The sequence below is a fragment of the Mastigoproctus giganteus genome, chromosome 2 (genome assembly GCF_048544385.1).
Source record: "Mastigoproctus giganteus isolate SK-2022 chromosome 2, ASM4854438v1, whole genome shotgun sequence".
In the NCBI taxonomy this organism is placed as follows: Eukaryota; Metazoa; Arthropoda; class Arachnida; order Uropygi; family Thelyphonidae; genus Mastigoproctus; species Mastigoproctus giganteus.
The window spans coordinates 263458081-263484447 of record NC_143576.1 but is presented as its reverse complement, the minus strand read 5'-3'; the positions used below and the strand labels follow the sequence as shown (position 1 = coordinate 263484447).

General features: G+C 41.3%; 1 protein-coding gene across 8 annotated transcripts in view; it reads right to left on the bottom strand.

Annotated features, from left to right (window-relative positions):
• LOC150090447 (cyclic AMP-responsive element-binding protein 1-like) overlaps positions 1–26367 on the bottom strand; it is a 313271-nt gene that overhangs the window by 26095 nt on the left and 260809 nt on the right. For all 8 annotated transcript variants that reach the window (XM_090389890.1, XM_090389889.1, XM_090389896.1 and 5 more), the window contains one exon: positions 11938–12253. In XM_090389890.1, coding sequence (XP_090246016.1) covers positions 11938–12253 — 316 coding nt within the window. The remainder of the gene's footprint in view (positions 1–11937; positions 12254–26367) is intronic.

Sequence of the window (26367 nt, the reverse complement as noted above, 5' to 3'; positions counted from 1 at the left end):
AGATAAATGAACCACTAGGTGGCAGTGATCACAGTGTGCTGAAGAGGGATTTACTGAAAGAGGTAACTACCATTAGGGGTAAAGGGAAAGGTTATTGCTTCCGTAAAGGCGACTACGATGGACTGAGACAGTATTTAAATTCTATACAGTGGGACCAACTGATGATGTTACCAACAGCAAATTCAAAATGGGAAGCATTCAAAGAACTTATCTTGGAAGATACTAGGCTTTACATACCAACTAAGAAATATTGTTCAAGGTTTAGGCCAAAATGGATGTCAGATGAACTAATGAGGCATATGGCAGAGAAGAAAAATGCATGGGATACTTACAAATTAACACATGACACAGAAGCCTATGATAGATACAAGTTGATATGCAACCAAGTTACAAAGGAGGTTAGGCAGGCGAAGGCAGATTACGAGAAATCCTTGGCAAGGGATGCAAAGAAAAACAGCAAAGAGTTCTTTACTTATGTAAACTCTAGAAGAAAGGGGATGAATCAGATTGGTCCACTTGATATTGATGGGTCAACTGTTGATGATCCTGCTCAGGTAGCTAACAAACTAAATGAATATTTTGCATCGACATTCACACATGAGGAGTTATTCAGCAAGGGGAATGCCAGAGGTGTATTCAACTCTAGCAGTAAGCTACAGAATCTTGAAATAACTGGGAGTAAAGTGGAGGAGAAACTGTTGAAGATAAACACAAGAAAGGCACCCGGGGTGGATGGGATCTATCCAGTTATATTAAAGGAGGCAGCAAAGGAAGTAAGCAAACCCTTAGCCATAATTATGAGAGCTTCCTTGGACACAGGGGAGGTACCCATAGACTGGAAATGTGCAAATGTGACCCCAATTCACAAAGGAGGATCAAAGGCTGACACAAGTAATTATAGACCTGTGAGCTTAACTTCTGTTCCAGGAAAATTAATGGAGGCACTGGTTAAAGAAGCACTGCAGGATCATTTAGACAAGACTTCAGTTATAGCTCAGACACAGCATGGTTTTGTTAAGGGGAAGTCTTGCCTGACCAACTTGATTGGATACTATGATGCAGTCACAAAAGAACTGGATGCAGGGAATAACTTTGATATTATATACTTGGATCTTAGAAAGGCTTTTGATACTGTTGCACATGGAAGACTGCTACACAAATTGGAGCAGTGACATTGGAGGCAAATTGCTGCTATAGATAAAGGGGTGGTTGAAGGGGAGAAGACAGAGAGTGGTAATCAATGGACACTGCTCATCGTGGACTAATGTTATTAGTGGAGTCCCTCAGGGCTCAGTGTTGGGTCCATTATTGTTTTCTGTATTTATAAATGATATTGATGATGGTATATCAAGCTTAATGTCCAAGTTTGCAGATGATACAAAGGTTGGCAGGGTTGTCAAGGACACTACTGACACTATGGTGCTGCAACAGGATCTGGAAAGGTTGAGCAGATGGGCTGAGAGGTGGCAAATGAAGTTTAACATTGACAAATGTAAAGTACTACACATGGGAAAAAGCAACCCCAGAGCAACGTATCAACTCTGTGGTACTACACTGACAGTGGTAGAGAATGAAAGGGACTTGGGGGTGATTGTGCAGGCAGATATGAAGTTCTCTGAGCAGTGCAGACGGGCTGCAAGAGTAGCTCATGGAGTATTGTCAATGATATACAGGAATTTTTCCAGCAGGGATAAGGAGGTGATTATTCCATTGTATAAGGCAATGGTCAGGCCACACCTAGAGTACTGTATACAGGTCTGGAGGCCTCATTTCAAGAAGGATGTAGAGCTGCTGGAACGAGTACAGAGAAGGGCAACAAGATTAGTGAATGGAACAAAGGGGTGCTCTTACGAAGAAAGGCTTAAGTTTTGCAAATTACAGTGTCTGGAGACTAGGCACCAGCGAGGTGATCTGATAGAGGTGTATAAAGCCTTGAATGGTTTAAGCATGCTCAATGCTGATGGGATTCTTCCTCTAGCTAGCTCAGAAAAATCACCTGAGAGGGCATAAATTCAAATTGAGGAAAGACAGATGTAGGATAGACGTGCGGAATGCCTTTAGCCAGCGGGTGGTTGGTTGGTGGAACAGACTTCCATCCCTTGTGGTGGAGGTTGATAGCCTAAATAAGTTTAAGGCTCAGCTGGACAGGTATTTTGAACGAACAGAGGGGTGAAGTGGAAGTGGGTTTTTTTTTTTTTTTTTTTTTTTTGGTTGATGCTGCATAAGCTTGCTTTCTTGCATCAAATGCCTCTGCTAATGCTAATGCAAAGCACTGCAAAAACCTTGGGAGGTGCAATATGGCCACAGAAGCCGATGCGCCAACAACTACCAAATCAAAAAAAAAAAAAAAAAAAATTCCCCCAAACTAGCAGTTTTCCGACCCACCTAACACTGCCTCGATAGCATCAGCAAATATTCTTGCACCCTTTCTATTTAAGTGTATCCCATCCCTGTAGAAGCAATCTCTCCTGTTAACAAGCACAGTCCAGGCTGAAAAAAATTCTACCCCTTGAGCCTTGCACAATCTTTCCAGGGCCGAATTGATCGACAAGGCTCTCATCATGTACTCCCTCCTATCGTGTCTGGGCAGAATTGCAGACACTTTCAAATTCAACCCTATTTCACGGCTTTTTTTCAACAGTGACCTGTACTTGTTGAGTAATTCCGCCGGTCTCCTACTCTTAATATCATTAGTGCCAACGTGTACAACTATATCACCTTTTGTGCCCTTGAAAGATGATATCCGCTCTACAACGTCATCAATCTTTGCCCCTGGCAGACATACCCTGGTCCTGTTCCACCTATCCTTTTTACAAAGGATGTTCCCCGTTTCCCTGAAAATAGAGTCACCAACAACTACTAGTTCCTGTGGGACTAGCGCATTCTGCCTTAGGGGTTGCCGCTGTGTTGCATGATGACCAAGTGCAAGCTCTGGCGTTGATGTGGGCAGCTGAGAGCCTGATGGGCCTCTCAATTTAGATCTTTCGAGGGCATCCACCCTGTCCTTCAAACTCTCATATAGGCCCATAACAACGCTGAGTTGTCGCCTGATTTCCTTACACTCCTTACATCACGCACACACAAAGACATCCCCCATGGCAATATCATGTTCCGTTCCAGAGAGTTCGGCAAATATTTCACAAGTTGCACATTTTTTTAGGCGGTGACGCGTTGGAGAATTGCCCCCCTCAGTTCTCCCCCGAGTCACAGCACTCCTGCCACTTTGTGCCCGTTGCTTTGCTGCTCTAGTCTGGGGCATGGTAGTTTAAATTAATAAAATCAATAAATTAAATGTCAATAGTATTTGAATAGAAACTATTAAATAGAAACAGTGAAGCGTATTACTATATAATTATGCGTTAGAGCTACCTAGCTACCTCAATTAAAAAAAATTTGAATTCCCTACCACTATATCCAAAAACAATGGCTACAAAAATGGAACGAAATAACGGTTTTACCTATCGTAAGTAAAATCCACAAAAACTCTTTATCTAAATTAAAAATAAAAAATAACCAGCGTAACTATAACTATATGACTACGTATTAAGTACAATATAAAATAACAATCATGTAAATAAAAGGCAAACACTTATCGTTTTTGCGGAGCCTGTAACTGACAGCTGTAACTTTTAAAGAGATTCAACGCCCTCTTTTTGAGGATAATTGTTGAAGATAAACATAAAAAAGGCACCCGGGGTGGATGGGCTCTATCCAGTTATATTAAAGGAGGCAGCAATGGAAGTAAGCAAACCCTTAGCCATAATTATGAGAGCTTCTTTGGACTCAGGGGAGGTACCCATGGACTGCAGATATGCAAATGTGACCCCTATTCATAAAGAAGGGATCAAAGGGCGACACAAGTAATTATAGACCTGTTAGTTTAACTTCTGTTCCAGGAAAATTAATGGAGGCACTGGTTAAAGAAGCACAGCAGGATCACTAGACAAGAATTCAGTTATAGCTCAGACGCAGCATGGTTTTGTTAAGGGAAAGTCTTGCCTGACCAATTTGATTGGATATTATAATGTGGTCACAAAGAAACTGGATGCAGGGAATGACTTTGATATCATATATTTGGATCTTAGAAAGGCTTTTGATACTGTTGCACATGGAAGACTGCTGAACAAATTGGAGCAGTGTGGCATTGGAGGCAAATTGCTGCTATGGATAAAGGGATGGTTGAGTGGGAGAAGATTTTTTTTTTTTTTTTTTCTTTGGTAGTTATTGGCGCATCGGCTTCTGTGGCCATAATGCACCTCCCAAGGTTTTTGCAGTACTTTGATCCAAGCCCGAGGCGGGATTCGAACCCGCAAGCTTTGGGTTGCCAGGCAGGTGATTTACCCACCCGGCAAGTCCGGTCGGCAGTGGGAGAAGACAGAGAGTGGTAATCAATGGACTCTTTGGGGACTAATGTTATTAGTGGAGTCCCTCAGGGTTCAATGTTGGGTCCACTGTTGTTTTCTGTATTTATAAAAGATATTGTTGATGGTTTATCAAGCTTGATGTCCAAGTTTGCAGACAATACGAAGGTTAGCATGGTTAAGGACACTAATGACAGTACAATGCTGCAACAGGATCTAGAAAAGTTGAGCAGATGGGCTGAGAGGTGGTAAATGAAGTTTAACATTGACAAATGTAAAGTACTACATATGGGAAGTAGTAACCTCAGAGTAACATATCAACTCTGTGGTACTACACTGACAGTGATAGAGAACGAAAAGCACCTGGGGTTAATTGTGCAGGCAGATATGAAGTTTTCTGAGCAGTGCAGACGGTCTGCAAGAGTACCTCATGGTGTCTTGTCAATGATAAAGAGGAATTTTTCTAGCAGGGATAAGGAGGTGATTATCCCCTTGTATAAGGCAATGGTCAGGCCACACCGTGAGTACTGTATACAGGTCTGGAGGCCTCATTTTAAGAAGGATGTAGAGGTTTTTTTTTGATTTTGATTTGATAGTTGTTGGTGCATCGGCTTCTGTGGCCATATTGCACCTCCCAAGGTTTTTGCAGTACTGTGATCCAAGCCCGAGGCGGGAATCGAACCCGCGACCTTTGGGTTGCCGGGCAGGTACTTTACCCACTCGGCTAGCCCGGTCGGCGATGTAGAGGTGTTGGAAAGAGTACAGAGTAGGGCAACAAGATTAGTGAATGGAACAAAGGGTTGCTCTTATGAATAAAGGCTTAGGTTTTGCAGATTACAGTGTGTGGAGACTAGGCACCTGCAAGGTTATCTGATTGAGGTGTACAAAGCGTTGAATAGTTTGAGCATACTCAGTGCTAATGGGATTCTTCCTCTTGCTCAGAATAATCACCTGAGAGGGTATAAATTAAAACTGAAGAAAGACAGATGTAGATAATGTGCAGAAGTTTGCCTTTAGCCAGCGGGTAGTTGGTTGGTGGAACAGACTTCCATCCTTTGCTGTGGAAGTTGATAGCCTAAATAAATTTAAGTCTGAGCTGGACAGGTATTTGGAAAGAACGGAGGGGTGAAATGGGAGCGTTTTTTTTTTTTTTTTTGGCTAATGCTGCATAAACTTGCTTTATTGCATCAATATGACTCTACTAATGCTAATGTTATTAGAAATTTGTTTTCCCACACTTGTAGGCAACAAAGTAGTGTATTAATTCTTTGCAATCCAAATCTTGAAGAAATTCATGTTCAACTGAAATCACTGCTGGATGAACTAACCATGACTGTGATTGTTGATCTGAAGTGGCAACATTCAAAATTAATGCCCTGAAGACATTATGAAATCAATAAAGAATATAACATAAAAATTTGAAATCAGAAAGTTTTCTTACTAGTACTTCAGTCTTGTATCTTGCAATTAAATCTGTCAACACAGGTTAAACAGATCATACAAACAAACATCTCACATGTGAATATTTCTAATCACTAGGTCATCAATTTTTTCACTTTAAAAAGTCTGATTGTCCACTAATGAGGCACTAACTAGTGCTACTGTTGTTCGAGTTGTGTTTTTTTGGTGCAAGGGCTACTATGGCCAAAATTAGCATTAGCATTAGTAGAGGCATTTGATGCAAGAAAGCAAGCTTATGCAGCATCAGCCAAAAAAAAAAAAAAAAAACCCACTTCCACTTCACCCCTCTGTTTGTTCAAAATACCTGTCCAGCTGAGCCTTAAACTTATTTAGGCTATCAACCTCCACCACAAGGGATGGAAGTCTGTTCCACCAACCAACCACCCGCTGGCTAAAGGCAAATTTCCGCACGTCTATCCTACATCTGTCTTTCCTCAATTTGAATTTATGCCCTCTCAGGTGATTTTTCTGAGCTAGAGGAAGAATCCCATCAGCATTGAGCATGCTTAAACCATTCAAGGCTTTATACTCCTCTATCAGATCACCTCGCTGGTGCCTAGTCTCCAGACACTGTAATTTGCAAAACTTAAGCCTTTCTTCGTAAGAGCACCCCCTTTGTTCCATTCACTAATCTTGTTGCCCTTCTCTGTACTCGTTCTAGCAGCTCTACATCCTTCTTGAAATGAGGCCTCCAGACCTGTATACAGTACTCTAGGTGTGGCCTGACCATTGCCTTATACAAGGGAATAATCACCTCCTTATCCTTGCTGGAAAAATTCCTCTTTACCATTGACAATACTCCATGAGCTACACTTGCAGCCCATCTGCACTGCTCAGAGAACTTCATATCTGCCTGCACAACCACCCCCAAGTCCCTTTCATTCTCTACCACTGTCAGTGTAGTACCACACAGTTGATACGTTGCTCTGGGGTTGCTGTTTCCCATGTGTAGTACTTTACATTTGTCAATGTTAAACTTCATTTGCCACCTCTCAGCCCATCTGCTCAACCTTTCCAGATCCTGCTGCAGCAGCATAGTGTCAGTAGTGTCCTTGACAACCCTGCCAACCTTTGTATCATCTGCAAACTTGGACATTAAGCTTGATATACCATCATCAATATCATTTATAAATACAGAAAACAATAATGGACCCAACACTGAGCCCTGAGGGACTCCACTAATAACATTAGTCCACGATGAGCAGTGTCCATTGATTACCACTCTCTGTCTTCTCCCCCTCAACCACCACTTTATCCATAGCAGCAATTTGCCTCCAATGTCACACTGCTCCAATTTGTGTAGCAGTCTTCCATGTGCAACAGTATCAAAAGCCTTTCTAAGATCCAAGTATATAATATCAAAGTTATTCCCTGCATCCAGTTCTTTTGTGACTGCATCATAGTATCCAATCAAGTTGGTCAGGCAAGACTTCCCCTTAAGAAAACCATGCTGTGTCTGAGCTATAACTGAAGTCTTGTCTAAATGATCCTGCAGTGCTTCTTTAACCAGTGCCTCATTAATTTTCCTGGAACAGAAGTTAAGCTCACAGGTCTATAATTACTTGTGTCAGCCTTTGATCCTCCTTTGTGAATTGGGGTCACATTTGCACATTTCCAGTCTATGGGTACCTCCCCTGAGTCCAAGGAAGCTCTCATAATTATGGCTAAGGGTTTGCTTACTTCCTTTTCTGCCTCCTTTAATATAACTGGATAGATCCCATCCACCCCGAGTGCCTTTCTTGTGTCTATCTTCAACAGTTTCTCCTCCACTTTACTCCCAGTTATTTCAAGATTCTGTAGCTTACTGCTAGAGTTGAATACACTTCTGGCATTCCCCTTGCTGAATAACTCCTCATGTGTGAATGTCGGTGCAAAATATTCATTTAGTTTGTTAGCTACCTGAGCAGGATCATCAACAGTTGACCCATCAATATCAAGTGGACCAATCTGATTCATCCCCTTCCTTCTAGAATTTACATAAGTAAAGAACTCTTTGCTGTTTTTCTTTGCATCCCTTGCCAAGGATTTCTCGTAATCTGCCTTCGCCTGCCTAACCTCCTTTGTAACCTGGTTGCATATCAACTTGTATCTATCATAGGCTTCTGTGTCATGTGTTAATTTGTAAGTATCCTATGCATTTTTCTTCTCTGCCATATGCCTCATTAGTTCATCTGACATCCATTTTGGCCTAAACCTTGAACAATATTTCTTAGTTGGTATGTAAAGCCTAGTAGCTTCCAAGATAAGTTCTTTGGATGCTTCCCATTTTGAATTTGCTGTTGGTAACATCATCAGTTGGTCCCACTGTATATAATTTAAATACTGTCTCAGTCCATCGTAGTCGCCTTTACGGAAGCAATAACCCTTCCCTTTACTCCTAATGGTAGTTACCTCTTTGAGTAAATCCCACTTCAGCACACTGTGATCACTGCCACCTAGTGGTTCATTTATCTTCAGATTCTTAATGCATGAAGAATCACTGCTGATAATCAAATCAAGAGTATTACTCCCTCTAGTTGCCTCCCGAACATGCTGATGTAGAAAACAATCATCCAATAAATCCACAAAAGCCCTGCTAGTGTGTGAGTAACCAGCCCCCAAATTCCAGTCGATATCTGGGAAATTAAAATCTCCCATTATAAGACTCTGTGATTTACTGGCCGACTCTATTTCCCTGTACAGTTCCTCATTATACTCATCAGAGTCATTAGGCCTATAGCACACTCCTACTCTCAATTTTGATCTCCCAATGCTTATGTCACACCAAACTGACTCAACACTGCACTGTCCTGTCGACTGGCTTCACTTCCTTGGTTTTTATGTGTTTCTTAACTAATAGCATAACCCCTCCCCCCTTCCTATCCTGTCTATCCTTTCTGTAGACGTTGTACTCCCCAAATTCCAGTTCTGCATCCCTTATATCTGTGTGACACCACGTCTCTGATATCCCAACAATATCTGCCTTTGATGTTTTGAGCAATACCTCAAATTCATCAAATTTATTTACTAAACTCCTAGCATTGGTGTACATGCAAGTATACCTGCACCTGTTTCTATTCTTAGCTACCCTAACACAACCCATATGTTTACTTGTACCGCAATGGCTCCCAGCAGTCTCTGAAATACCATGCATCTTGTTTTTCAGGCTTCTGCTCATTCTAATAGAAGCAGTGCAAGAATCTCTTTCACCTCTGCCAGTGGCTACTGTCAATCTATTGCTCTTTGTCTCCCCCCAAGCTAGCAGTTTTCCAACCCACCTAACACTGCCTCGATAGCATCAGCAAATATTCTTGCACCTTTTCTATTTAAGTGTATCCCATCCCTGTAGAAGCAATCTCTCCTGTTAACAAGTACAGTCCAGGCTGAAAAAAATTCTACCCCTTGAGCCTTGCACAATCTTTCCAGGGCCGAATTGATCGACAAGGCTCTCATCATATACTCCCTCCTATTGTGTCTGGGCAGAATTGCAGACACTTTCAAATTCAACCCTAATTCTCGGCTTTTGTTCAACAGTGACCTGTACTTGTTAAGTAATTCTGCCGGTCTCCTACTCTTAATATTATTAGTGCCAACGTGTACAACTATATCACCTTTTGTGCCCTTAAAAGATGATATTCGCTCTACAACATCATCAACCTTTGCCCCTGGCAGACATACCCTGGTCCTGTTCCACCTATCTTTTTTACAAAGCATGTTCCCCGTTTCCCTGACAATAGAGTCACCAACAACTACTAGTTCCTTCGGGACCAGCGCACTCTGCCTTGGGGGTTGTCTCTGTGTCACGCGATGCCCAAGTGCAAGCTCTGGCGTTGATGTGGGCAGCTGAGAGCTTGATGGGCCCCTCAATTTAGTTTCTTCGAGGGCATCCACCCTGTCCTTCAAGCTCTCATATAGGCCCACAAGAACGCCGAGTTGTTGCCTGATATCGATACACTCCTTGCATCGCGCACACACAAAGACATCCCCCTTGGCAGTATCATGTCCAGATGCCTATAAGTTGGAGAGGGATTGGAATGATGCAGATCCGGGCGACTGATACTGAGTGCATCCAATAAGAATATGTTTTACAGTTAGTGGTGAACTGCAATGCAAGCAAAATGGGCAATTATCTCCTAGTAATAAAAGGAGATGCACAAGGCAAGTATGACCAATACATGCTCTGGCCAGCACAACCTCTTCATGTCTGTTTGATAGGAAGCTGGATTTCCATAGCTGTGGATTCTCCTTTACATCTCATAATATGTTATTATTATTAAAATCAGTTTATTTCCCTAAGAAACCTTGGGTCACCCCAGGACGGCACTATGCCAGAAGGGTGTGAATATTTACAGACTAAATTGTGAGGAACACATGTACAATATACAAGAGTATATGCTCGACCCAAGAAATTTACAGGATTAAATATACAGTTGCATGGAGACAAAAACAAAGTTTTTTCATATACAAATAGGCAAGCAAAAAAAAAAAAAAAAAAAAAGAGGAGCAGGTGAACATCATAGATTCATTATCTGGTAACAGTTCTTGAGAATTTCGTTCCTGTAGAGCTTGTCTTCACAGAACCTAGCAGGGTGTATCCTAAATTTATTGAAGATCTGAAGACAATTGGCTTTAAACATGTCCCTCAGGGAATCAATGCTCAAAAGCATAAGACGCAGAGGGAGACAGGAGTCAGAGTTCTACCCTCTTGCCTTTTTTGGGCCAGAGATTAATGCGGATACTGATGGAGCATCAATTCGCCCCATTATAAGCCATGCAAGCGTGAGGACATTTTTTGTCATGATACACACCATCGAGCTCTTGACGCACTGCCCAAAGAGCCACATACATCTTCTGCCTTATACTGACAAAGTGAGGATAAAAGGTGAGCCCAACATCCCATGTGAAGCCAAGGTCGGTATGGGAGGTCACTTTTTTGCATTGGCTCCTCACTAACAAAGATTTCATTTTTGATTCTCTCCTTTGTTATCAGCAGTTGCACTGATTTGGAAGGGCCCAGATGCAGCCTAATTGTGGCAAGATAATTTTTCAAGCTCAATATCTGCCTAGAAGCTTGTTGGTTGATATCATGAATCTGATGATTATGATCTGAGCTCACGTAGAACTTCAGATCATTGGCATGAGAGACAAAAGTTAGAATTCTTAGCTAGAAAAGGCTCCAAAACTGCTGCAAACAGGATAGCTGAAAGCACTCTTCCTTGCGGGATGCCTCTTGCAACGTCAATACCTGGAAGTCGCTGTGGGTCACAGACAGGTGTCTAGGAAATAAAATTGACTTCAAAATTTGAAGCTAGGCCGAAGTAGTGTTTCAGAACTGTAAAAAGAGCTGGGAGGTGTATTCTGTCATATGTCGATTTAATGTCCATTTAATCATATCTGATTATAGATATGATACTACAATTATATATCTGATTATACCAAATTTCTGTTCACTTTTCCTTGTATACTGTATACATTGTATACTTGGCATATGGTTAATTTATTATCTATATAAGGAATCTGGATGCAATTAATGTCAAATTGGTTTCTTGTTATATAATGTGCATGCTCATTTCCTGGCATTCCAAAGTGCCCAGGGATCCGACAGAATATAATAATCTGTTTATTGTTTATTATCATGTCACATTATTTGAGATCTTATTTGTTTTAAAAATTTATGTGAAGACTGAAAATTATCTTGGAGGGCTATCACTGCATCTAAAATGAAATCAGTAAGAAAAGTCAAACCCATCTTAATGGCACAGAGTTCTGCAGTGACCTGTTCCTTGTTTATTCCTTTAACTTCTGTTTTCTGGAACAATCTCTCTTCATAAGTATTCCCTGAAAATTGCAGAACTCTGAAATTTTCAGGGAATACTTATGAAGGGAGATTGTTCCAGAAAATGCCTAGATTGTCTAATGTCAACAAGTATATTCTTTCATCTTCTCAACCTTCAACTCCATGCATGGTACTGAGTAGTATATGTTCTAATACCTCCCGATGCTTGGAGTTTTTATTTAAAAAAAAAAAACATTAAGATAAAAGAAAATAATGTTTTAATTATTTACTGGTTAGAGTGTATAATTGAAAGTTTATTAATCAGATAGACAAATTTCCAAAAGAAATGGAAAAACTGACCTTTTAAAAGCCCGGCTGTATGATACTGTGTTCCGGAAACTGTAATAGTACCAGGTGTTCCACCATTTTCTGAATCTTGACTGGAAATGTCATGGCCACCATTAGCTGCAACTGCTGCTTCCTCCTTTACATCAGAAGATGACTGTGTTAAGCCTGCTACTGTTCCCTGAGCATCTGTACAGGAAAGTTCATTCAAAATCTTTCTGTATGAAGGCCGTCGAGCAAGAATTTCACGTCTTTTTTTTGATTCATCTTCATAAGGAATTAAGGAAGCAGACATTGCATTCTCACCATCTTTGGTTGTTGCAGATATTAACTAAAATTAAAAGATATCACATTACTATGTTGGGAACCAAAGGTACTAATGAAAAACAAAGAAACTATGAATACAACATTGAGGGCACACTTGAAGGAGTAACAAGAAAGTAACTGACTACAAGAAGAAGTGTAGGTGCAGTTAGTGTAGTTAGGATATGGGTTGCTTTAGGAGTTGGCTAGCAACTTGATCCTGAAATGGCTGCTGTACTCTGCTGTAGTTAGGTTAAGATTGAAGACCAGCAAGACTGGTCCATCAAGGGTTTTAAATGCCTGGCTACAAACAAAAAATGCCACCCAATCCCACTACAGAAAAAGTCCTACAAAGGATTTCTTATGACAAATCAACTAACGATGGCAATTTAAGCAAATTTTAATAATTAAAAAAAAAAAAAAAAATATATATATATATATATATATATATATATATACACACCGATGAGCCAAAACATTATGACCAGCGAGTCATTATGCAAATCAAAGCAACTGCAGGTGAACTACGGCATGTGCGTGGGTTAGGACGTGGTATAAAAACACCTTATACTGAGCTCTGTTAATCAGTGTTACTCTTGTTCTTCAGATGGGAAAGGCAGTGGACTTAAGCGAGTTTGACAAAGGCCAAATTGTAATGGCCAGACAACTGGGTTGGAGCATATCAGAAACGGCAAGACTGGTGGAGTGCTCACGGTCAGCCATGGACCTACCAAAAGTGGTCCGAGGAGGAAAAACCCATGAACCGCCGGCAAGGTGTTGGACAATCACAGCTCATCATTGATGCTCGGGGTCAGCGAAGGCTCTCCTGGATGGTACGTGGCAACAAAAAGGGCGACTGTGGCGCAACTTGCAGTAACTGGAATGCTGGTGGCGGGAGTAACACGTCACAACACACAGTACACCAAACCCTGCTGAAAATGGGGCTGCGTAGCCACTCTGAGTACCCATGTTAACCACGGTTCACCGGCGACAGCACCTACAATGGGCATACAAGCATCGAAATGGGCCTTGAGTGATTGGAAGAAGGCCGTCTGGTCCGATGAATCACATTTCCTGTTGCACCATGTAGACAGCCGGTTTTTTGTGCAGGTCATTTATCTGAGGAAGGGATGGTGCCTGGATGCACCGTGGGGGGGGGGGGAAACAGTGGCGGCGGTTCATGCTTTGGATGATATTCTGCTGGGATACCCCGGGTCCAGTCATCCATGTGCCAGGCACTCTGATATCTACCACTTACCTAAACATCATTGCTGACCAGGTACACCCTTTCATGGCAACAATCTTCCCCCTCTGGTGGTGGTGCCGTCTTTCAGCAGGATAATGTGGCATGCCACACTGCCCGAATTGTTCGAGACTGGTTCGCAGAACATGAGGAATACTTCCAGGTATTGCCCTAGCTTCCAAATTCTCCAGACATCAATCCCATCGAGCATCTATGGTTTGTGTTGGAACAGCAACTCTGATCTGCGGCATCTCAACCACAGACCTTACAGGAGTTAAAGGATAATGTGTTGGTACCAGACACCACAAGACACATTTAGAAATCTTGTAGTGTCCATGCCACGTCAGGTACGAGCTGTTTTGGCTGCAAGTGGAGGACCAATGTCATATTGGGTAGGTTATTGTTGTTGTTTGGTTTTTGGGAGCATTAGCAACTAAGGCCATATTGCTCCGGGATATGTGGTGGTCGTTCCCTGACCTTTCCGCATCCGTTGGTGATGGGTTCGAACCCCGGTCTAATCGAGAAGCTTGTGCTATGCACTGCTGCTCCTTCCCACCTGGCTACGGAGGCGCCTATTATTAGGTAGGTGGTCATAATGTTTTGGCTCATCGGGGTATATACTGTATAGGTATAAATAAAATTTAAATTACAATTAAAAAAGTGTTGTGCATGTAAAAACCACATACCAAATGAATATCAGAATTAACATTTTATATTATACTTTTAATTGTAGTAACATTCTAGAACTTAGCATTAGCAAAGGCATATGATGCAACAAAGCAAGCTTATGCACCATCAGCCAAAAAAAAAAAAAAAAAAAAAAACCACTTCCACTTCATCCCTCTGTTCGTTCGAAATACCTGTCCAGCTGAGCCTTAAATTTATTTAGGCTATCAACTTCCACAACAAGGGATGGAAGTCTGTTCCATCAACCAACTACCCGCTGGCTAAAGGCAAATTTCCGTACAGCTATCCTACATCTGTCTTTCCTCAATTTGAATTTATGCCCTCTCAGGTGATTATTCTGAGCAAGAGGAAGAATCCCATCAGCACTGAGCAGGCTCAAACCATTCAAGGCTTTATACACCTCTATCAGATCACCTCGCTGGTGCCTAGTCTCCAGACTCGGTAATTTGCAAAACTTAAGCCTTTCTTCGTAAGAGCACCCCTTTGTTCCATTCACTAATCTTGTTGCCCTTCTCTGTACTCGTTCCAGCAGCTCTACATCCTTCTTGAAATGAGGCCTCCAGACCTGTATACAGTACTCTAGGTGTGGCCTGACCATTGCCTTATATAAGGGAACAATTACCTCCTTATCCCTTCTAGAAAAATTCCTGTATATCATTGGCAATACACCATGAGCTACTCTTGTAGCCTGTATGCACTGCTCAGAGAACTTCATATCTGCCTGCACAATTACCTCCAGTTCCTTTTCATTCTCTACCACTGCCAGTGTAGTACCACAGAAATGATATGTTACTCTGGGGTTGCTGTTTCCCACATGTAGTACTTTACATTTGTCAATGTTAAACTTCATTTGCCACCTCTCAGCCCATCTGCTCACCCTTTCCAGATCCTGTTGCAGCAGCATAGTGTCAGTAGTGTCCTTGACAACCCTGCCAACCTTTGTATCATCTGCAAACTTGGACATTAAGCTTGATATATCATCATCAATATCATTTATAAATACAGAAAACAATAATGGACTGAAACCTGAGGGACTCCACTAATAACAATAGTCCACGATGAGCAGTGTCCATTGATTACCACTCTCTGCCTTCTCCCCCTCAACCACCCCTTAAACTTTATTTATACCTATAAATTATTTAATAAAGCCTTTATTATAACTGTATTTAGTCATCTTAAGCTATTCTCAAGGAATTTTCTCTGAAAATGTACCATTAATACTGTTCACTTTGCTATATCTGAGAACAGCTGTAAGTAGTATGCAGTTGTTTCTAGACTTTCACAACCCTGCCCACATGAGATAGTCACACTATCTCTAGCTTTACTAAAGATAGTGTGACTAGTGGTGAGAAGTGATATTGGTCTTAGTCAATATCACTTGCAGAAAACTTGTTGTAGTGATGTTATAAGAATAATTGCTGTGTTAATTAGTTTGTTCCAATAATCAATTATCTGCTGACTGAAAGCAAATTTCTGCACATTTATCTTGCAACCATCCTTCCTCAATTTGTGTGCCTTAAAAACCTCAATTAGACCTCCTTACAGGTGTCTAGTCTCCAGATGCTGCAATTTACATAACTGAAGCCTTTGGTAAGAATTCCTTTTGTGTTCCTCCCTCCCCAACACTAATCTTTTTGCCTTTTCTCTGCAACCCTTACAACAGATTCACATCCTTCCTAAAATAAGGCCTTCAGACCTACAGGCTGAACAAGATGTATAACAGGAAAATGACCTCTTTATCCCTAGTGGCAAAATCCCTACATATACCATCGAACTCATGAGCCCTAGCAGCCTGTCTACTGCACAAATACACCCCAGATCCTTTTCATTCTCCATTATCCTGAGTGTAGTACCACACAGTTGGTATGTTATTCTGTGACTGCTGTTACCCATAGACGGTACCTTTTATTTTTCAATTAAACTTCAATTACCACTTCTCAGCCGATCTGTCTAATTTTTCTAGATCTTATCACAGTAGCATACCCTGATTAATTATTGTTGCTAATCACTTTGCCAACCATCTTAATAAAATTTGCAAATTTTGACATTAAGCCCGATATGCACACATTGATATAATTAATAAATATAGAAAACAACCAATGGGGACAGCACTGAATCCTGGGAAATGCTACAAATAACAGTAGTCCAAAAAGAGCAGTGCTCAAATGGATATTTCGCAGTATCCAATCCGATTGTTTTTTGTTGCTGAGTCATGGATACCATGACACAGCAACAAAAACTACATGCAAAAAAAAAATATTTTTGGCATCATATACTTAGATTTAAGAAAAGCTTTTGATACTGTTCCACAAAAAGACTACTATTCAAATTAGAGCAGTGTGGCATTATGGGCAAGCTATTATTATGAATAAAGGGTTGGTTGAGAGGGAGAAAACAGAGAGTGGTTATCAGAGGAACCGCTTGTCTTGAAATATTATTAGTGGAGCCCCAGGGTTTAGTGCTGGGGCTCCACCGATAATATTAGTCAAAGTCCACTAATAACATTGGTCTATTGTTTTAAATATTTATTATGACATTGATGAAGGCACACCAGGCTAAATATCTAAGTTTTCAGATGATACAAAGGCAGTAGGATTATTAATTAGGCAAGCTAGTCACAAGGGTATATTAATGCAACAATATCTAGAAATATTAGACAGATGGACGGAGAAGTGGCAATTGAGTTTTAACATTCATGTGGGTAGCATTAACCCCAGAATGATAGACCAATTGTGTGGTTCCACACTCAAAGTCGCAGAGAACAAAAAAGACCTGAGGATAATTTATAATTTGGTCCTTGAGGTTGTCACAGATAATCTCTCAGATATGCCAGACAAGCAGTACTTGCTACATAGGAATCTAAAACGCTGATGGAACTGATACTGGGGTGACATTGAAGTCAAGTGGATCCAATTTCGGCAGTCTGGACGGTCTGTGACAGCAAATCCTCTGACTGCACCTTCACTATGATGATGGGACTGTTAGTAATCTTGGGTATAACCTCCATGCACGAGCACACTGTGGGTGACCACACAGGTGCGAACCAATGTAAGCAGGGACGAGTTGTGGCGCCCACACCACATGGAGGAATGCTGCCCCTCTGTGTTCTCTAAGTTCCAGTCAACCCTTCCCCATCTCTTCCATCATGCAGCATGACTGATGACTTTTGAGGTTGCAATGAACATCTTGGCGAGATCCAATCTTCCTTTTTAGAGGGTACAGCTCTAAAACGGTGTTCACAGGCCGGCTGCTAGTTAGTACACCGGACTGAACCTATTAGTAACTCTCTAGGAGGCTTCCAGATAAGCTAGTGTATAATCTTGCTACTTCTACTCTGCTAGATAGTGACTGGAGGGAGCCTGAGTAGTGTGTATGTGGGGGGGGGGGCATTGTCGAGGCTTGTTATGTCAAGGATCTAGGTATATTCTTACCATTTGTAGGTCATACCCAAAAATTTCATTACTTCATACAGCATGTCCCTTCCCCCACTTTTTCTTACAATTGAATACACCATGAATTGTCAAACTAATAGAGTAAGCGTATCTGCGAAAAGACCTAAACCTTCCAAACACTTCCAAGTTCATTTCACAAACATTGTCTGGTATTCTTGTGGTCTCAATTCTAATCTCAACGATGCCAATTTCAACTTGCAGTCTGCCAAACCCCATGTACTTTTACTGACAGAATCTCAGTTATCGGTTGATTTAACTACTGATCATCTCAGTTGCCCAAATTATTTCCTGTATGATTCTTTGACCTCAAAGGTGGTATTGTGCATATGTCCATTCCAATATTCCCTGTCAGAAACTTGTTAATTTGGAATCTCCTCTTTTCGATCTTCTCTGGCTTAAAATCTCTCTACCTCATTGTGTCAAATTCATCTTGCATTCTTCTGGCATCTCTCATATTGTGTGATTATCTTCACAACCAGATTGTCTTGTCTGCAATACCTGGGTGCCTGCCTACCCACCGATGAAGGGCCAACAAGCCTTGAAACGGTGCTGTCTGGGTGGTGGTGCCCACAGAGAATAAGCAACAATAGTCTTCTCTTTTGGTGAAGCATTACTTATTCAAGGTAGTGCAATAACATGGCAACTCGTTGTAAAGGGGAGGCACAATATGAGATACAGATAAAATGATGCCCTTTCCCTTCAAACTACAAACACAGTTTTTTCTTTTAAGAGTTTTCTTTGGTGTATTTACACCAATATTATATAGACTACAAGAATACCAGACAATCCTAACCATACAACCAACAAACAACCCTTCTAAGTACACGATCAAATTGAGTGATCCTTTAGGCACCTCAGACTGCAACTAGGTGATTGTCTCTTGTCCAATGGAGCCTTTATCTCATGGCTATTCCCGACCTCGTGTTGTTTGGCATTACAAGAATGCAAAATGGGATGACGTACGAGATTTCTTTTTTTCTTTTCTTGGTCGGATTACAGTTTCAAGACTTCTGTTGTCAACGTTTGTTCAGATCATGTCAGTGAAATTATTCTTGTAGGAATGGAATCATTTACTCCACACGCCACTTTAAAATCTTGTCCTTTATCTAACATTAATTTTCCAATAAATACATTTACACATTAATTTTCCAATAAATGTGTTAAGGCTGTTCAAGAGAAGAACGTTGCATATCGTAATTGGCTTGTTACCAATTCTTCAGTTTCATTTTCTCCCTATACCAAAGCTCACAACAATTGTAAAGCAGTTATTAATCAGTCCAAACTAGAGATTGAACAGGCTAAGAGTAGAAAACTTGCTTCTTGCCCTAATGGTAGCCAAGCATTCTGGTCTCTTACCAAAGCTATTGGTCGCAACTTTTGCCCATCTCCGCTTCGACATCTGTCAAAACCAGATGGTTCTGTTGTCACTTCAGCCAATGATAAAGCTGACCTGCTAACATCCTATTTTTCTGTCAACTCATGTATTAATGATCTTGGTAAAACACCTCCCACCATTCCCAACACAATCCATTCAATGCCTCCTGTGGTCTTCCTTCAACAGGATGTCAGAAGGATTTTGACAAATATTGATGCAAAGAAAGCTCCAGGGACTGATGGTATTGCTTCACTTTTTCTCAAAACCTGTGCTCCTGAATTTACTTCTGTTCTTTGCTGACTTTTTTCACTTTCTTATTCCAAAGGTGTTTTTCCTTCTGCTTGGAAAATTGCTCATATCCAGCCAGTTCCAAAAGGAAGACAAATCTCTTCCATCACAATTATTGTACTATTGTAATTACTTCTACTCTTTCTAAAGTAATGAAGAAATCAATTAACCGCCAACTCTCAAACTACCTAGAAACCGTCTGTCTGATCAACAATTGCCAGTATGGATTCCATCAGTGTCGATCCACTGGTGATATTCTGGCTTATGTTACCCATTTATGGACAAATTTAATGGAAGGTTGTTCCAGAAAATGGCAGTTGAATGAATAAACGAGGAAGATGAAAAGTTGGTTCTGTGAATTTGAAGTTGGACAGTAAATGGATGTTGGCGGCATGTGGTCGGACTGTTTTGAAAGAGAATTATAGAAGCCAATTCAGAAGAACAGTGCCTGTGGAAGTATCTGTAGAAAAGGCCTGCAGCAGAAAGAGTACATATGAGACAGCGAGTGGAGAGAGTGTTAGAGAGGAGTCATTAATTAACCTAACTGCCATCTTCAGAATGGAATCCACAAGCCTGAGAGAAGTTTTGGGGGCACAACCCCAGATGTGGGAACAATATTCCATGGTATGGCAGATTTGCGATTTATACAGAGTGAACAGCTGTTTGCAAGAAAAGTAATTTTTTTTTTTTTTTTTTTTTATGAAAACCCCAAACACGAAAGGTATCAAAACCTATAGTACTTAGTACCGTGCATGGGTTGAAGGAGAAGTATGGAGGGAGGAGGGTGTCGGAAACTTTGCTCTAGAGACTAAACATGGGTTTCACCACTTCAAGCCTCCAATAAGCAAAGTGGTGGTATTTCACCGGTTGATGAAAGTCAACCGGTGAAAGGTGCAGAGGAAGCAATATTTGTAATGTGCTTGTGCCAAGAGAGATTACAAGTCAGAGTAATCCCCAAAAGAGATCGATCAACTTGCCTAGAAATCGGAGTGTCACCAAAGATAAGCATAGGAGCAGAAAAATCCTTTTTGTAAGGTATAGGACAAGACTGAGTTTTAGAAGGATTGAAATCAACTAAGTTGTCTTTGCCCCACTGGGGAATTAGCATTAGCATTAGCATTAGTAGAGGCATATGATGCAAGAAAGCAAGCTTATTCAGCATCAGCCAAAAAAAAAAAAAAAAAAACCCACTCCCATTTCACCCCTCCGTTCGTTCGAAATACCTGTCCAGTTGAGCTTTAAATTTGTTTAGGCTATCAACTTCAACAACAAGTGATGGAAGTCGGTTCCACCAACCAACCACCCGCTGGCCAAAGGCAAATTTCCGCACATCTATCCGACATCCGTCCTTCCTCAATTTGAATTTATGCCCTCTGAGGTGATTATTCTGAGCAAGATGAAGAATCCCAATGGCATTGAGCATGCTCAAACCATTCAAAGCCTTATACACCTCTATCAGATCACCTCGCCGGTGCCTAGTCTCCAGACTCTGCAATTTGCAAAACTTAAGCCTTTCTTCGTAAGAGCAACCCTTTGTTCCATTTACTAATCTTGTTGCCCTTCTCTGTACCCGTTCCAGCAGCTCTACATCCTTCTTGAAATGAGGCCTCCAGACCTGTATACAGTACTCAAGATGTGGCCTAAATGCAGAACTGGAATTTGGGGAGTACAATGTGTACAGAAAGGATAGACAGGATAGGAAGGGAGGAGGGGTTATGCTATTAATTAAGAAACACATAAAATCCAAGGAAGTGAAGCCAGTCGACATCGCTGGACAGTGCAGTGTCGAGTCAGTTTGGTGTGACATAAGCATTGGGAGATCAAAATTGAGAGTAGGAGTGTGCTATAGGCCTAATGACTCTGATGAGTATAATAAGAAACTGTTCGGAGAAATAGAGTGGGCCAGTAAATCAGAGAGTCTTATAATGGGGGATTTTAATTTCCCAGATATTGACTGGAATTTGGGGGCTGGTCACTCACACAGTAGCAAGGCTTTTGTGGATTTATTGGATGATTGTTTTCTACATCAGCATGTTCGGGAGGCAACTAGAGGGAGTAATACTCTTGATTTGATTATCAGTAGTGATTCTTCATGCATTCAGAATCTGCAGATAAATGAACCACTTGGTGGCAGTGATCACAGTGTGCTGAAGTGGGAGTTACTCAAAGAGGTAACTACCATTAGGGGTAAAGGGAAGGGGTATTGCTTTCGTAAAGGCGACTACAATGGACTGAGACAGTATTTAAATTCTATACAGTGGGATCAACTGATGATATTGCCAACAGCAAATTCAAAATGGGAAGCATTCAAGGAACTTATCGTGGAAGCTACTAGGCTTTACATACCAACTAAGAAATATTGTTCAAGGTTTAGGCCTAAATGGTTGTCAGATGAACTAATGAGGCATATGGCAGAAAGAAAAATGCATGGGATACATACAAATTAACACGTGACACGGATGCCTATGATAGATACAAGTTGATCTGTAACCAAGTTACAAAGGAGGTTAGGCAGGCGAAGGCAGATTACGAGAGATCCTTGGCAAGGGATGCGAAGAAAAACAGCAAAGAGTTCTTTACTTATGTAAACTCTAGAAGGAAGGGGATGAATCAGATTGGTCCACTTGAGATCGATGGGTCAACTGTTGATGACCCTGCTCGGGTAGCTAACAAACTAAATGAATGTTTTGCATCGACATTCACACATGAGGAGTTATTCAGCGAGGGGAATGCCAGAGGTGTATTCAACTCTAGCAGTAAGCTAGAGAATCTTGTAATAACTGAGAGCAAAGTGGAGGAGAAATTGTTGAAGATAAACACAAGAAAGGCACCTGGGGTGGATGGGATCTATCCAGTTATATTAAAGGAGGCAGCAAAGGAGGTAAGCAAACCCTTAGCCATAATTATGAGAGCTTCCTTGGACTCAGGGGAGGTACCCATTGACTGGAGATGTGCAAATGTGACCCCAATTCACAAAGGGGGATCAAAGGCTGACACAAGTAATTATAGACCTGTGAGTTTAACTTCTGTTCCCGGAAAATTAATGGAGGCACTGGTGAAAGAAGCACTGCAGGATCATCTAGACAAGACTTCAGTTATAGCTAGGACACAGCATGGTTTTGTTAAGGGGAAGTCTTGCCTGACCAATTTGATTGGATACTATGATGCAGTCACAAAAGAACTGGATGCAGGGAATAACTTTGATATTATATACTTGGATCTTAGAAAGGCTTTTGATACTGTTGCACATGGAAGACTGCTGCACAAATTGGAGCAGTGTGGCATTGGAGGCAAGTTGCTGCTATGGATAAAGGGGTGGTTGAGGGGGAGAAGACAGAGAGTGGTAATCAATGGACACTGCTCATCGTGGACTAATGTTATTAGTGGAGTCCCTCAGGGTTCAGTATTGGGGCCTTTATTGTTTTCTGTATTTATAAATGATATTGATGATGGTATATCAGGCTTAATGTCCAAGTTTGCAGATGATACAAAGGTTGGCAGGGTTGTCAAGGACACTACTGACACTATGCTGCTGCAACAGGATTTGGAAAGGTTGAGCAGATGGGCTTCGAGGTGGCAAATGAAGTTTAACATTGACAAATGTAAAGTACTACATATGGGAAACAGCAACCCCAGAGCAACGTATCAACTCTGTGGTACTACACTGACAGTGGTAGAGAATGAAAGGGACCTGGGGGTGGTGGTGCAGGCAGATATGAAGTTCTCTGAGCAGTGCAGACGAGCTGCAAGAGTAGCTCATGGTGTATTGTCAATGATATATAGAAATTTTTCTAGCAGGGATAAGGAGGTGATTATTCCCTTGTATAAGGCAATGGTCAGGCCACACCTAGAGTACTGTATACAGGCCTGGAGGCCTCATTTCAGGAAGGATGTAGAGCTGCTGGAACAAGTACAGAGAAGGGCAACTAGATTGGTGAATGGGACAAAGGGGTTCTCTTACGAAGAAAGGCTTAAGTTTTGCAAATTACAGTGTCTGGAAACTAGGCACCAGCGGGGTGATCTGATAGAGGTGTACAAAGCCTTGAATGGTTTGAGCCTGCTCAGTGCTGATGGGATTCTTCCTCTTGCTCAGAATAATCACCTGAGAGGGCATAAATTCAAATTGAGGAAAGACAGATGTAGGATAGATGTGCGGAAATTTGCCTTTAGCCAGCGGGTGGTTGGTGGGTGGAACAGACTTCCATCCCTTGTCGTGGAAGTTGATAGCCTAAATAAGTTTAAGGCTCAGCTGGACAGGTATTTCGAACGAACAGAGGGGTGAAGTGGAAGTGGTTATTTTTATTTATTTATGTTACTTTTTTTTTTTTTTTTTTTTTTTTTTTTTTGGCTGATGCTGCATAAGCTTGCTTTCTTGCATCAAATGCCTCTACTAATGCTAATGCTAATGCTAATGCTAACCATTGCCTTATACAAGGGAATAATCACCTCCTTATCCCTGCTAGAAAAATTCCTGTATATCATTGACAAGACACCATGAGCTACTCTTGCAGCTCGTCTGCACTGCTCAGAGAACTTCATATCTGCCTGCACAATTACCCCCAGGTCCTTTTCATTCTCCATCACTGTCAGTGTAGTACCGCAGAGTTGATACGTTGCTCTGGAGTTATTGTTTCCCATATGTAGTACTTTACATTTGTCAATGTTAAACTTCATTTGCCACCTCTCAGCCCATCTGTTCAACCTTTCCAGATCCTGTTGCAGCAGCATAGCGTCAGTAGTGTCCTTAACGACCCTGCCAACCTTTGCATCATCTGCAAACTTGGACATTAAACTTGATATCCCATCATCAATATCATTCATAAACACCGAAAACAACAACGGACCCAACACTGAACCTTGAGGAACTCCACTAATAACATTAGTCCACGTTGAGCAGTGTCCATTGATTACCACTCTCTGTCTTCTGCCACTCAACCATCCCCTTATCCATAGCAGCAATTTGCCTCCAATGCCACACTGCTCCAATTTCTGCAGCAGTCTTCCATGTGCAACAGTATCGAAAGCCTTTCTAAGATCCAAATATATAATATCAAAGTTATTCCCTGCATCCAGTTCTTTTGTGACTACATCATAGTATCCAATCAAATTGGTCAGGCAAGACCTGCCCTTAACAAAACCATGCTGCGTCTGAGCTATAACGGAATTCTTGTCTAGATGATCCTGCAGTGCTTCTTTAACCAGTGCCTCCATTAATTTACCTGGAACAGAAGTTAAACTAACAGGTCTATAATTACTTGTGTCAGCCTTTGATCCTCCTTTGTGAATTCGGGTTACATTTGCACATCTCCAGTCTATGGGTACCTCCCCTGAGTCCAAAGAAGCTCTCATAATTATGGCTAGGGGTTTGCATACTTCCTTTGCTGCCTCCTTTAATATAACTGGATAGATCCCATCCACCCCAGGTGCCTTTTTTATGTTTATCCTCAACAATCTCTCCTCCACTTTCCTCTCAGTTATTACAAAATCATCCAGCTCATTGCCAATGTTTACTTTACCTACATCATTCTCCTTCTTGAATAACTCCTCATGCGTGAATGTAGATGCAAAATACTCGTTTAGATTGTTAGCCACCTGAGCAGGATCCTCAACTGTTGAACCATCAATATCCAGTGGACCAATCTGATTCATCCCTTTCCTTCTCAAGTTCACGTATGTAAAGAACTCTTTTCTGTTTTTCTTTGCATCCTTTGCCAAGGATTTTTTGTAGTCTGCCTTTGCCTGCCTAATCTCCTTTGTGACTTGGTTACAGACCAACTTATATCTATCATAGGCTTCCATGTCACCCATTAATTTGTATGTATCCCATGCATTTTTCTTCTCTGCCACATGTCTCATTAGTTCATCTGACAACCATTTAGGCCTAAACCTTGAACAATATTTCTTAGTTGGTATGTAAAGCCTGGTAGCCTCCAAGATTAGTTCCTTGAATGCTTCCCATTTTGAGTTTGCTGTTGGTAACATCATCAGTTGGTCCCACTGTACAGAATTTAAATACTGTCTCAGACCATCATAGTCTCCTTTACGAAAACAAAAACCCTTCCCTTTACCTCTGATGGTAGTTACCTCCTTGAGTAAATCCCACTTCAACACACTGTGATCACTGCCACCTAGTGGTTCATTTATCTGCAGGTTCTTAATGCATGAAGAATCACTACTGATAATCAGATCAAGAGTATTGCTCCCTCTTGTTGCCTCACGAACATGCTGATGTAGAAAACAATCATCCAATAAATCCACAAAAGCCTTGCTAGTGTGCGAGTGACCAACCCACAAATTCCAGTCAATATCTGGGAAATTAAAATCCCCCATTATAAGACTCTCTGATTTACTGGCCCACTCTATTTCCCTGTACAATATCTTATTATACTCATCAGAGTCATTAGGCCTATAGCACACTCCTACTCTCAATTTTGATTTCCCTATGCTTATGTCACACCAAACTGACTCGACACTGCCCTGTCCATCGATGTCGACTGGCTTCACTTCCTTGGACTTTATGTGTTTCTTAATTAATAGCATAACCCCTTCTCCCCTCCTGTCCTGTCTATCCTTTCTATACACATTGTATTCCCCAAATTCCAGTTCCGCATTACTTATATCTGTGTGACACCACGTCTCTGATATCCCAACAATATCTGTCTTTGATGTTTTGAGCAATACCTCAAATTCATCAAATTTATTTACCAAACTCCTAGCATTGGTGTACACGCAGGTATACATGCACCTGTTTCTATTCTTAGCTACCCTAACACAACCCATGTGTTTACTTGTACCGCAATGACTACCAGCAGTCTCTGAAATATCCTGCATCTTGTTTTTCAGACTTCTGCTCATTTCAATAGAAGCAGTGCAAGAATCACTTCCACCTCTGCCAGTGGCTACTATTAATCTATTAGTCCTTGTATCCCCCCCAACTAGCAGTTTTCCGACCCACCTAACACTGCCTAGACAGCATCAGCAAAAATTCTTGCACCCTTTCTATTTAAGTGTATCCCATCCCTGTAGAAGCAATCTCTCCTGTTAACAAGTACAGTCCAGGCTGAAAAACATTCTACCCCTTGAGCCTTGCACAATCC